Source organism: Pseudophryne corroboree, chromosome 5 (assembly GCF_028390025.1).
Source record: "Pseudophryne corroboree isolate aPseCor3 chromosome 5, aPseCor3.hap2, whole genome shotgun sequence".
Lineage (NCBI taxonomy): Eukaryota > Metazoa > Chordata > Amphibia > Anura > Myobatrachidae > Pseudophryne > Pseudophryne corroboree.
The window spans coordinates 685020932-685034181 of record NC_086448.1 but is presented as its reverse complement, the minus strand read 5'-3'; the positions used below and the strand labels follow the sequence as shown (position 1 = coordinate 685034181).

At 50.1% G+C, this 13250-nt stretch overlaps 1 protein-coding gene across 1 annotated transcript in view; it reads left to right on the top strand.

The window, feature by feature from the left end:
- Positions 1 to 12793: 12793 nt before the first annotated feature.
- ASPH (aspartate beta-hydroxylase) overlaps positions 12794 to 13250 on the top strand; it is a 452693-nt gene continuing 452236 nt past the window's right edge. The window contains exon 1 of the mRNA XM_063925233.1: positions 12794 to 13036. Within this exon, the coding sequence (XP_063781303.1) occupies positions 12997 to 13036 (40 nt within the window). The 5' untranslated portion in view covers positions 12794 to 12996. The remainder of the gene's footprint in view (positions 13037 to 13250) is intronic.

The window sequence follows — 13250 nt, the reverse complement described above, 5'->3', positions numbered from 1 at the left end:
TATATCCAGTGTACACAACCGCAGCGTCTAAGCTGCGACCGAGTACCCTCGTGGTAGCGTCTGAGCCGGAAGTGAGGTCATTCAGTTCATGAAACGAGAGACCCGCGGGAACTGGCCATGAACTCGGAGGAGGGACGGCCAGGAGAGCGTCTGAAACCCCCTGTTGACTTAAACTCCCAGGATCGCGGCCTCACCTAGTCCTGGCGCCTATGATCCCCGGAGCGTAGCGCTGTCACACTCGAGATGTTCGGCGCATCAACACGCTGTTTGTAGTCTCCACCAAATCAGCGTAGCTGTGTCCTGACCCCTCTAGTAAGAGGAAGTCCATATACTCACTGTCTCCCCATGCTCCGGCCACAGCCTGGTAACGTCTGCTGGACCTGCTAGAACATCCGACACAGACGCCCGTCGAGACAGCACTGTACCGCGAAGGTAAGCGTTGTTGCGACCCGGTGGGGAGTTGTTGGAGCGACTCTTTCTAATACACGTTTAAGACGCTGTTAAGAGAAGTCGCTCAAACCAAAACAGTAAGTCTATAAAAATAAAGTAATGAAAACTTGAGGCTGCTTTCACAGCAGCCCTGTGACCATACGGCTTCCTGCCGCACCAAGCAAAAAACTGATCTGACTGAGTCAGTGGGCGGGACTATATAGTGGAGGCCCCAATGCATCCTGGGAGGCCAGAAAGCTCGTGACCGTGTTGGTGCCATTTTCGCTGTCGCTCGACAATATCCCAATGTTATCCTGTGGATAATCCTGTGGACCCAGCCAGAGAACATCGGGTTTGCATACATCTCTGAACTAGTGTGGGGATGGCCATCGATGATTGGAAATCATTGATGGTCTTCAACCAATGGTAACTACTTAGACAATTGATGGAGGAGAACCAGATGGTTTCCCGCCATCAATGGCAAGAAGCTACTGAATATTTAAATTTTTCTTCCCAGGGTGTTGGGGCCATAGGGCATAGCTCTGCCCCAACACCCATTAAGCCACGCCCCCAGGCCCTGATTGATCCATGCCGTTCTTTATACCAAAGTAGGGCTGACACCATCGATGGTTACCTTATAGATGGTTTCCAACCATCGAGGTTATCCATCAATGGTACCATCGATGAATAAGCCACCGATGGCCATCCCTAAACTAGATACTAAATAGTGTGGGAGATACCACACTAGTGGGGAAATCTATTATAGCAGAACGATCCACATTTTCTGATTTGCCTAATTAACGAGCTCCTCTGCACATGCGCAGGATCTCGCTACTTACAGGAGATCCCCTGTGCAGTCCAGTGCCGGCGCCCACCACAGCCAGCGCTGTCCCTGCTGTGATGTATGGGCATCGCCACCTGCAGCAGTCAAAATCGCCTCTGTCATACATTGGGGAGAAGCGGCATCATAACGTTCGCTGATACCGCTTCTCAACCATAACGGAGGGTAATACATTTACCCCTAGACCAGAGGTTCTCAAACTCTGTCCTCGGGAGCCCACACAGTGCATGTTTCTCTGACGTCCTAGTGGATGCTGGGAACTCCGTAAGGACCATGGGGAATAGCGGCTCCGCAGGAGTCTGGGCACATCTAAAGAAAGCTTTAGGACTACCTGGTGTGCACTGGCTCCTCCCCCTATGACCCTCCTCCAAGCCTCAGTTAGATCTCTGTGCCCGAACGAGAAGGGTGCACACTAGGGGCTCTCCTGAGCTCTTTGTGAAAGTTTTAGTTTAGGTTTATTATTTTCAGTGAGACCTGCTGGCAACAGGCTCACTGCATCGAGGGACTAAGGGGAGAAGAAGCGAACTCACCTGCGTGCAGAGTGGATTGGGCTTCTTGGCTACTGGACATTAGCTCCAGAGGGACGATCACAGGTCCAGCCTGGATGGGTCCCGGAGCCGCGCCGCCGGCCCCCTTACAGAGCCAGAAGAGCGAAGAGGTCCGGAAAATCGGCGGCAGAAGACGGTCCTGTCTTCAGATAAGGTAGCGCACAGCACCGCAGCTGTGCGCCATTGCTCTCAGCACACTTCACACTCCGGTCACTGAGGGTGCAGGGCGCTGGGGGGGCAGCGCCCTGAGACGCAATAAATCGATAAAAACCTTATATGGCTAAAATAAATGCATCACATATAGCTCCTGGGCTATATGGATGCATTTAACCCCTGCCAGAACATACAGAAAAACGGATGATAAGGCCGCCGAGAAGGGGGCGGAGCCTATCTCCTCAGCACACTGGCGCCATTTTCCCTCACAGCTCCGTTGGAGGGAAGCTCCCTGGCTCTCCCCTGCAGTCACTACACTACAGAAAGGGGTTAAAAAAAGAGAGGGGGGCACTAATTAGGCGCAGTATAAATAATACAGCAGCTATAAAGGGGAAAACACTTATATAAGGTTATCCCTGTATATATATAGCGCTCTGGTGTGTGCTGGCAAACTCTCCCTCTGTCTCCCCAAAGGGCTAGTGGGGTCCTGTCCTCTATCAGAGCATTCCCTGTGTGTGTGCTGTGTGTCGGTACGTTTGTGTCGACATGTATGAGGAGAAAAATGATGTGGAGACGGAGCAGAGTGTCTGTAATAGTGATGTCACCCCCTAGGGGGTCGACACCTGAGTGGATGTACTGTTGAAAATTACGTGACAGTGTCAGCTCTGTATAAAAGACAGTGGTTGACATGAGACAGCCGGCTACTCAGCTTGTGCATGTCCGGACGTCTCATGGGCCGTCAGGGGCTCTAAAGCGCCCGTTACCTCAGATGGCAAATACAGACGCCGACACGGATACTGACTCCTGTGTCGACGGTGAAGAGACAAACCGTGTTTTCCAATAGGGCCACACATTACATGATTGAGGCAAAGGAAAATGTTTACACATTTCTGATAATATGAGTACCACCAAAAAGGGGTATTATGTTGGTGAGGAAAAACTACTTGTAGTTTTCCTGAATCTGAGAAATAAAATGAGGTGTGTGATGATGCGTGGGTTTCCCCCCGATAACAATTGATAATTTCTAAAAAGTTATTGGCAGTATACCTTTTCCCGCCAGAGGTTAGGGTGCGTTGGGAAACACCCCCTAGGGGGGATAAGGCGCTCACACACTTGTAAGAACAAGGGCTCTACCCTCTCCTGAGATGGCCGCCCTTAAGGATCCTGCTGATAGAAAGCAGGAGGGTATCCTAAAATGTATTTACACACATACTGGTGTTATACTGCGACCAGCAATCGCCTCAGCCTGGATGTGCAGTGCTGGGTTGGCGTGGTCGGATTCCCTGACTGGAAATATTGATATCCTAGATAAGGACAGTATATTATTGCCTATAGAGCAATTAAAAATAAGAATTTACTTACCGATAATTCTATTTCTCGGAGTCCGTAGTGGATGCTGGGGTTCCTGAAAGGACCATGGGGAATAGCGGCTCCGCAGGAGACAGGGCACAAAAAGTAAAGCTTCACGATCAGGTGGTGTGTACTGGCTCCTCCCCCTATGACCCTCCTCCAGACTCCAGTTAGGTACTGTGCCCGGACGAGCGTACACAATAAGGGAGGAATTTTGAATCCCGGATAAGACTCATACCAGCCACACCAATCACACCGTACAACTTGTGATCTGAACCCAGTTAACAGTATGATAACAGCAGAGCCTCTGAAAAGATGGCTCACAACAATAATAACCCGATTTTTGTAACTATGTACAAGTATTGCAGATGATCCGCACTTGGGATGGGCGCCCAGCATCCACTACGGACTCCGAGAAATAGAATTATCGGTAAGTAAATTCTTATTTTCTCTATCGTCCTAGTGGATGCTGGGGTTCCTGAAAGGACCATGGGGATTATACCAAAGCTCCCAAACGGGCGGGAGAGTGCGGATGACTCTGCAGCACCGAATGAGAGAACTCCAGGTCCTCCTTAGCCAGGGTATCAAATTTGTAGGATTTTACAAACGTGTTTGCCCCTGACTAAATAGCCGCTCGGCAAAGTTGTAAAGCCGAGACCCCTCGGGCAGCCGCCCAAGATGAGCCCACCTTCCTTGTGGAATGGGCATTTACATATTTTGGCTGTGGCAGGCCTGCCACAGAATGTGCAAGCTGAATTGTATTACACATCCAACTAGCAATAGTCTGCTTAAAAGCAAGATCACCCAGTTTGTTGGGTGCATACAGGATAACAGCAAGTCAGTTTTCCTGACTCCAGCCGTCCTGGAACCTATATTTTCAGGGCCCTGACAACATCTAGCAACTTGGAGTCCTCCAAGTCCCTAGTAGGTGCAAGGCACCACAATAAGCTGGTTCAGGTGAAACACTGACACCACCTTAGGGAGAGAACTGGGGACGAGTCCGCAGCTCTGCCCTGTCCGAATTGACAAACAAATATGGGCTTTTTTGAGAAAAAAACCACCAATTTGACACTCGCCTGGTCCAGGCCAGGGCCAAGAGCATGGTCACTTTCCATGTGAGATGCTTCAAATCCACAGATTTGACTGGTTTTAAACCAATGTGATTTGAGGAATCCCAGAACTACGTTGAGATCCCACAGTGCCACTGGAGGCACAAAAGAGGGTTGTATATGCAATACTCCCTTGACAAAGTTCTGGACTTCAGGGACTGAAGCCAATTCTTTCTGGAAGAAAATTGACAGGGCCGAAATTTGAACCTTAATGGACCCCAATTTGAGGCCCATAGACACTCCTGTTTGCAGGAAATGCAGGAATCGACCGAGTTGAAATTTCTTTGTGGGGCCTTCCTGGCCTCACACCACGCAACATATTTTCGCCACATGTGGTGATAATGTTGTGCGGTCACCTCCTTTCTGGTTTTGACCAGGGTAGGAATGACCTCTTCCGGAATGCCTTTTTCCCTTAGGATCCGGCGTTCCACCGCCATGCCGACAAACGCAGCTGCGGTAAGTCTTGGAACAGACATGGTACTTGCTGAAGCAAGTCCCTTCTTAGCGGCAGAGGCCATAAGACCTCTGTAAGCATCTCTTGAAGTTCCGGGTACCAAGTCCTTCTTGGCCAATCCGGAGCCATGAGTATAGTTCTTACTCCTCTACGTCTTATAATTCTCAGCACCTTAGGTATGAGAAGCAGAGGAGGGAACACATACACCGACTGGTACACCCACGGTGTTACCAGAACGTCCACAGCTATTGCCTGAGGGTCTCTTGACCTGGCGCAATACCTGTCCCGTTTTTTGTTCAGACGGGACGCCATCATGTCCACCTTTGGTATTTCCCAACGGTTTACAATCATGTGGAAAAAACTTCCCGATGAAGTTTCCACTCTCCCGGGTGGAGGTCGTGCCTGCTGAGGAAGACTGCTTCCCAGTTTCCATTCCCGGGATGAAACACTGCTGACAGTGCTATCACATGATTTTCAGCCTAGCGAAAAGTCCTTGCAGTTTTTGCCATTGCCCTCCTGCTTCTTGTGTCGCCCTGTCTGTTTACGTGGGCGACTGCCGTGATGTTTTTCCCACTGGATCAATACCGGCTGACCTTGAAGCAGAGGTCTTGCTAAGCTTAGAGCATTATAAATTTACCCTTAGCTCCAGTATATTTATGTGGAGAAAAGTCTCCAGACTTGATCACACTCCCTGGAAATTTTTTCCTTGTGCGACTGCTCCCCAGCCTCTCGGGCTGGCCTCCGTGGTCACCAGCATCCAATCCTGAATGCCGAATCTGCGGCCCTCTAGAAGATGAGCACTCTATAACCACCACAGGAGAGACACCCTTGTCCTTGGATATAGGGTTATCCGCTGATGCATCTGAAGATGCGATCCGGACCATTTGTCCAGCAGATCCCACTGAAAAGTTCTTGCGTGAAATCTGCCGAATGGAATTGCTTCGTAGGAAGCCACCATTTTTACCAGGACCCTTGTGCAATGATGCACTGTTTTTAGGAGGTTCCTGACTAGCTCGGATAACTCCCTGGCTTTCTCTTCCGGGAGAAACCCCTTTTTCTGGACTGTGTCCAGAATCATCCCTAGGCACAGCAGACGTGTCGTCGGGATCAGCTGCGATTTTGGAATATTTAGAATCCAGCCGTGCTGTTGTAGCAGTATCCGAGATAGTGCTACTCCGACCTCCAACTGTTCCCTGGACTATGCCCTTATCAGGAGATCGTCCAAGTAAGGGATAATTAAGACGCCTTTTCTTCGACGAAGAATCATCATTTCGGCCATTACCTTGGTAAAGACCCGGGGTGCCGCGGACAATCCAAACGGCAGCGTCTGAAACTGATAGTGACAGTTCTGCACCACGAACCTGAGGTACCCTTAGTGAGAAGGGCAAATTTGGGACATAGAGGTAAGCATCCCTGATGTCCCGGGACACTATATAGTCCCCTTCTGGTTCGTTATCACTGCTCTGAGTGACTCCATCTTGATTTGAACCTTTGTAAGTGTTCAAAATTTTTTAGATTTAGAATAAGTCTCACCTAGCCTTCTGGCTTCAGTACCACAATATAGTGTGGAATAATACCCCTTTTCTTGTAGTAGGAGGGGTAATTTAATTATCACCTGCTGGGAATACAGCTTGTGAATTTTTTCCCATACTGCCTCCTTGTCGGAGGGAGACCTTGGTAAAGCAGACTTCAGGAGCCTGCGAAGGGGAAACGTCTCGACATTCCAATCTGTACCCCTGGGATACTACTTGTAGGATCCAGGGGTCCTGTACGGTCTCAGCGCCATGCTGAGAACTTGTCAGAAGCGGTGGAACGCTTCTGTTCCTGGGAATGGGCTGCCTGCTGCAGTCTTCTTCCCTTTCCTCTATCCCTGGGCAGATATGATCTTATAGGGACGAAAGGACTGAGGCTGAAAAGACGGTGTCTTTTTCTGCAGAGATGTGACTTAGGGTAAAAACGGTGGATTTTCCAGCAGTTGCCGTGGCCACCAGGTCCGATGGACCGACCCCAAATAACTCCTCTTCCTTTATACGGCAATACACCTTTGTGCCGTTTGGAATCTGCATCACCTGACCACTGTCGTGTCCATAAACATCTTCTGTATGGACATCGCATTTACTCTTGATGCCAGAGTGCAAATATCCCTCTGTGCATCTCGCATATATAGAAAATGCATCCTTTAAATGCTCTATAGTCAATAAAATACTGTCCCTGTCAAGGGTATCAATATTTTTAGTCAGGGAATCCGACCAAGCCACCCCAGCTCTGCACATCCAGGCTGAGGCGATCGCTGGTCGCAGTATAACACCAGTATGTGTGTATATACTTTTTATGATATTTTCCAGCCTCCTGTCAGCTGGTCCTTGAGGACGGCCCTATCTATAGACGGTACCGCCACTTGTTTTGATAAGCGTGTGAGCGCCTTATCCACCCTAAGGGGTGTTTCCCAACGCGCCCTAACTTCTGGCGGGAAAGGGTATACCGCCCATAATTTTCTATCAGGGGGAACCCACGCATCATCACACACTTTATTTAATTTATCTGATTCAGGAAAAACTACGGTAGTTTTTTTCACATCCCACATAATACCCTCTTTTGTGGTACTTGTAGTATCAGAAATATGTAACACCTCCTTCATTGCCCTTAACGTGTGGCCCTAATAAGGAATACGTTTGTTTATTCACCGTCGACACTGGATTCAGTGTCCCTGTCTGTGTCGACCGACTAAAGTAAACGGGCGTTTTAAAAACCCTTGACGGTGTTTTTGAGACGTCTGGACCGGTACTAATTGTTTGTCGGCCGTCTCATGTCGTCAACCGACCTTGCAGCGTGTTGACATTATCACGTAATTCCCTAAATAAGCCATCCATTCCGGTGTCGACTCCCTAGAGAGTGACATCACCATTACAGGCAATTGCTCCGCCTCCTCACCAACATCGTCCTCATACATGTCGACACACACGTACCGACACACAGCACACACACAGGGAATGCTCTGATAGAGGACAGGACCCACTAGCCCTTTGGAGAGACAGAGGGAGAGTTTGCCAGCACACACCAAAAACGCTATAATTATATAGGGACAACCTTATATAAGTGTTTTCCCTTATAGCATCTTTTCTATATATTTCTAACGCCAAATTTAATGCCCCCCCTCTCTGTTTTAACCCTGTTTCTGTAGTGCAGTGCAGGGGAGAGCCTGGGAGCCTTCCCTCCAGCCTTTCTGTGAGGGAAAATGGCGCTGTGTGCTGAGGAGATAGGCCCCGCCCCTTTTTCGGCGGCCTCGTCTTCTAAGCAGCTCTTTAGGAGAGCCACCTAGATTGCACCCTTCTCGGCCGGGCACAAAAATCTAACTGGAGTCTGGAGGAGGGTCATAGGGGGAGGAGCCAGTACACACCACCTGATCGTGAAGCTTTACTTTTTGTGCCCTGTCTCCTGCGGAGCCGCTATTCCCCATGGTCCTTTCAGGAACCCCAGCATCCACTAGGACGATAGAGAAAGATGCATTTCTATATATGCATGATGCACAGCGGAATATTTGCCGACTGGCATCAAGTATAAGTGCGTTGTCCAATTCTACCAGTAAAGTGGTCAGGTGATGCGGATTCCAAACGGCATTTGGAAGTATTGCCTTAAAAAAGGGGACATTTGGGGTCTGTCTTTCAGACATGGTGGCCACGGCAACAGCTGGGATATCCACGTTTGTACCCCAGGTCGCCTCTCAAAATAAGACGCTGTATTATCAGGCGCAGTCCTGTTTGGCAAGCGGACAAAAGGGTTCCTCTTTTCTGCTCGTGACAGAGGGAGAGGAAAATGGCTGCAGTGATCAGCCAGTTCCCAGGAACAGAAACCCTTTTCCGCCTCTGCCAAGCCCTCAGTATGACGCTAGGGCTTTACAAGCTCAGGCACGGTGGGGGCCCGTTCTCAATGAATTTCAGCGCGCAGTGGGCTCACTCGCAAGTAGACCCCTGGATCCTTCAGGTAATATTTCAGGGGTACAAATTGGAATTCGAGACGTATTCCCCTCGCCGTTTCCAAAAGTCTGTTTTACCGACGTCTCCCGCTGACAGGGAGGCAGTTTTGGAAGCCATTCACAAGCTGTATTCCCAGCAGGTGATAATTAAATACCCCTCCTGCAACAGGGAACGGGGTATTATTCCACACTATTGTGGTACCGAAGCCAGACGGCTCGGTGAGACCGATTTTAAAATCTAAAAGCTTTGAACACTTACATACAGAGGTTCAAATTCAAGATTGAGTCACTCAGAGCAGTGATTGCGAACCTGGAAGAAGGGGACTACATGATGTCTCGGGACATCAAGGATGCTTACCTTCATGTCAAAATTTACCCTTCTCACCAAGGGTATCTCAGGTTATGATACAGAACTGTCACTATCAGTTCAGACGCTGCCGTAGGGATGGTCCACGGCACCCCGGATCTTTACTGAAGTAATGACCGAAATGATGATATTCCTGCGAAGGAAGGGAATTTTAGTTATCCTTTACTTGGACGATTCCCTGATAAGGGTAAGATCCAGGGAACAGTTGGAGATCGGTGTAGCACTATCTCAGGTAGTGTTGCGGCAGCACGATTGGATTCTCAATATTCCAAAATCGCAGCTGGTTCCGACGACTTGTCTTCGGTTCCTAGGGATGATCCTGGACACAGTCCAGAAAGAAGGTGTTTCTCCCGGAGGAGAAAGCCAGGGAGTTATCCGAGCTAGTCAGGAACCTCCTAAAACCGAACCAAGTCTCAGTGCATCAATGCACAAGGGTTCTGGGTAAAAATGGTGGCTTCCTACGAAGCAATCCCATTCGGCAGATTCCACGCAAGACTTGTGGAACCTACTGGACAAATGGTCCGGGTCGCATCTTTAGATGCATCAGCGGATAACCCTGTCACCAAGGACAAGGGTATCCCTCCTGTGGTGGTTGCTGAGTGCTCATCTTCTAGAGGGCCGCAGATTCGGCATTCAGGACTGGGTCCTGGTGACCACGGATGCCAGCCTGCGAGGGCTTATGGTCAAGCCTGGAGACATCACTTCACATAAATATCCTGAAGCTAAGGGCCATTTACAATGCTCTAAGCTTAGCAAGACCTCTGCTTCAAGGTCAGCCGGTGTTGATCCAGTCAGACAACATTACGGCAGTCACCCACGTAAACAGACAGGGTGCCACAAGAAGCAGGAGGGCAATGGCAGAAGCTGCAAGGATTCTTCGCTGGGCGAAAAACCATGTGATAGCACTGTCAGCAGTTTTCATTCCGGGAGTGGACAACTGGGAAGCAGATTTCCTCAGCACGACCTCCACCCGGGAGAGTGGGGACTTCACTCAGAAGTCTTCCACATGATTATAAACCGTTGGGAAAAACTCGACAGGTATTGCGCCAGGTCAAGGGACCCTCAGGCAATAGCTGTAGATGCTCTGGTAACACCGTGGGTGTACCAATCAGTGTATGGGTTCCCTCCTCTGCCTCTCATACCCAAGGTACTGAGATTGATAAGATGGAGAGGAGTAAGCACTATATTCGTGGCTCCGGATTGGCCAAGAAGGACTTGGTAACCGGAACTTCAAGAGATGCTCACGGAGGATCCGTGGCCTCTACCTCTAAGAATGGACCTGCTCCAGCAAGGACCTTGTCTGTTCCAAGACTTACCGCAGCTGCGTTGACGGCATGGCGGTTGAACGCCGGATCCTGAAGGAAAAAGGCATTCCGGATGAAGTCATCCCTATCCTGATCAAAGCCTGGAAGGATGTAACCGCAAAACATTATCACCGCATTTGGCGAAAATATGTTGCGTGGTGCGAGGCCAGTAAGGCCCGACGGAGGAAATTCAAGTGGATCGATTCCTACATTTCCTGCAAACAGGAGTATCTATGGGCCTGAAATTGGGGTCCATTAAGGTTCAAATTTCGGCTCTGTCAATTTTCTTCCAAAAAGAACTAGCTTCAGTCCCTGAAGTTCAGATGTTTGTTAAAGGGGTACTGCGTATACAGCCTCCTTTTGTGCCTTCAGTGGCACTTTGGGATCTCAAGGTAGTTTTTGGGTTCCAAAAGTCACATTGGTTTGACCCACTTAAATCTGTGGAGTTAAAATATCTCACAGGAAAAGTGGTCATGCTGTTGGCTCTGGCCTGGGCCAGGCGCGTGTCAGAATTGGCGGCTTTATCCTGAAAAAGCCCTTATCTGATTTTCCATTCGGACAGGGCGGAATTGAGGACTCGTCCTCAGTTTCTCCCTAAGGTGGTTTCAGCGTTCACCTGAACCAAACCTATTGTGGTGCCTGCGGCTACTAGGGACTTGGAGGACTCCAAGTTGCTAGACGTTGTCAGGACCCGGAAAATATATGTTTCCAGGACGGCTGGAGTCAGGAAATCTGACTCGCTGTTTATCCTGTATGCACCCAACAAGCTGGGTGCTCCTGCTTCTAAGTAGACTATTGCTCGTTGGATTTGTAGTACAATTCAGCTTGCACATTCTGTGGCAGGCCTGCCACAGCCAAAAAATCTGTAAATGCCCACTCCACAAGGAAGGTGGGCTCATCTTGGGCAGCTGCCCGAGGGGTCTCGGCTTTACAACTTTGCCGAGCAGCTACTTGGTCAGGAGCAAATACGTTTGTAAAATTCTACAAATTTGATACCCTGGCTGAGGAGGACCGGGAGTTCTCTCATTTGGTGCTGCAGAGTCATCCGCACTCTCCCGCCCGTTTGGGAGCTTTGGTATAATCCCCATGGTCCTTACGGAGTTCCCAGCATCCACTAGGACGTCAGAGAAAATAAGAATTTACTTACCGATAATTCTATTTCTCGTAGTCCGTAGTGGATGCTGGGCGCCCATCCCAAGTGCGGATTGTCTGCAATACTGGTACATAATTATTGTTACCAAAAAAATTCGGGTTATTGCTGTAGTGAGCCATCTTTTCTCGAGGCTCCTCTATTATCATGCTGTTAACTGGGTTCAGATCACAAGTTGTACAGTGTGATTGGTGTGGCTGGTATGAGTCTTACCCGGGATTCAAAATCCTTCCTTATTGTGTACGCTCGTCCGGGCACAGTATCCTAACTGAGGCTTGGAGGAGGGTCATAGGGGGAGGAGCCAGTGCACACCAGGTAGTCCTAAAGCTTTCTTTAGATGTGCCCAGACTCCTGCGGAGCCGCTATTCCCCATGGTCCTTACGGAGTTCCCAGCATCCACTACGGACTACGAGAAATAGAATTATCGGTAAGTAAATTCTTATTTTTGCAGGTCTCCTCACAGAATCGCAAGTGAAATAATTAGCTCCACCTGTGGACCTTTTAAAATGTGTCAGTGAGTAATTAATACACCTGTGCACCTGCTGGGTTACCTGCAAAACATGCACTGTGTGGGCTCCCGAGGACCGAGTTTGAGAACCTCTGCCCTAGACCCTGGGTCTAGAGATGGATACAGTAATTACCACCAGCTGCTCCATTCCAAGGCCAGTGCTATTTTTAGCCCTGCTAGCAGGAGCCGGTACTCCTCCTACTGTACGCTAGAAAGAGCCACAGCCGGCATACAATGTGACCGTGCGTGCTGAAACACACTACCCGGCTTTTGCCATCCGGGAAAAACCGGAGTGTGTGTTACAGCCCTGCTGCTCCACTAACACAACGTGACCCAGCCATCGCGCCCTCCTTTCATCATACGGCTCGGGAAGTCTCGCGAGAGGCGCGCGCCGCGTCCATGTTGCCACGTCCAATGCTCTCGTAGCGCGGCCGGGACGCAGCACACTGGCAGCCAGGTCAGTCTGCGCCCACCGTCGTGCCGGAAACGGATCACGACTTAGTGATTGCGCGGCCGTGGGTGTGGCCAAAGCATGTAATCCCGCCCTTATCTGATAACTATTGGCTGCCGTCTGCTGTCATTCACAAAAGTGGGCGGTGCAGGCGGGAGGGAGCAGAGAGGGCGGGGCGTGGTCACGTCACTCGGCGCGTGTCTCGGTGCATCCATCCAGTACACTGTGTGACCCGGGGTTAGCAGCAAGCTGAGCTCACACAGTCCGCTGTCACCGGCTCACCGCTTCCCATTACCTCTCAACCGCAACTTCTCTGACCCGTTCCCACCTACAGCGCGCATACCTACCGCCGGGCAAGCATGCCTCCCAAGAAATCCAGCAAGTCGGCGAAGAGAGGAGGTCAGTATGTGGCTGCTCAGCTGTGACCTGTCCTCAGCCTGGACTGGGGCTCCCCAGCTGCAGGGGAACTGCAAGTACTAGCATGTCTTGCAGAGCCACGCCTGGGGACCTGTTATTCTGCCTCACACTGGCAGCCGAGGTGTAGCGCCTGTGTATGAATGAGGCTCATTGCACAGCTGCAGCAGGGCTGGCAGGGCCTGCTCTGTGCATGGGC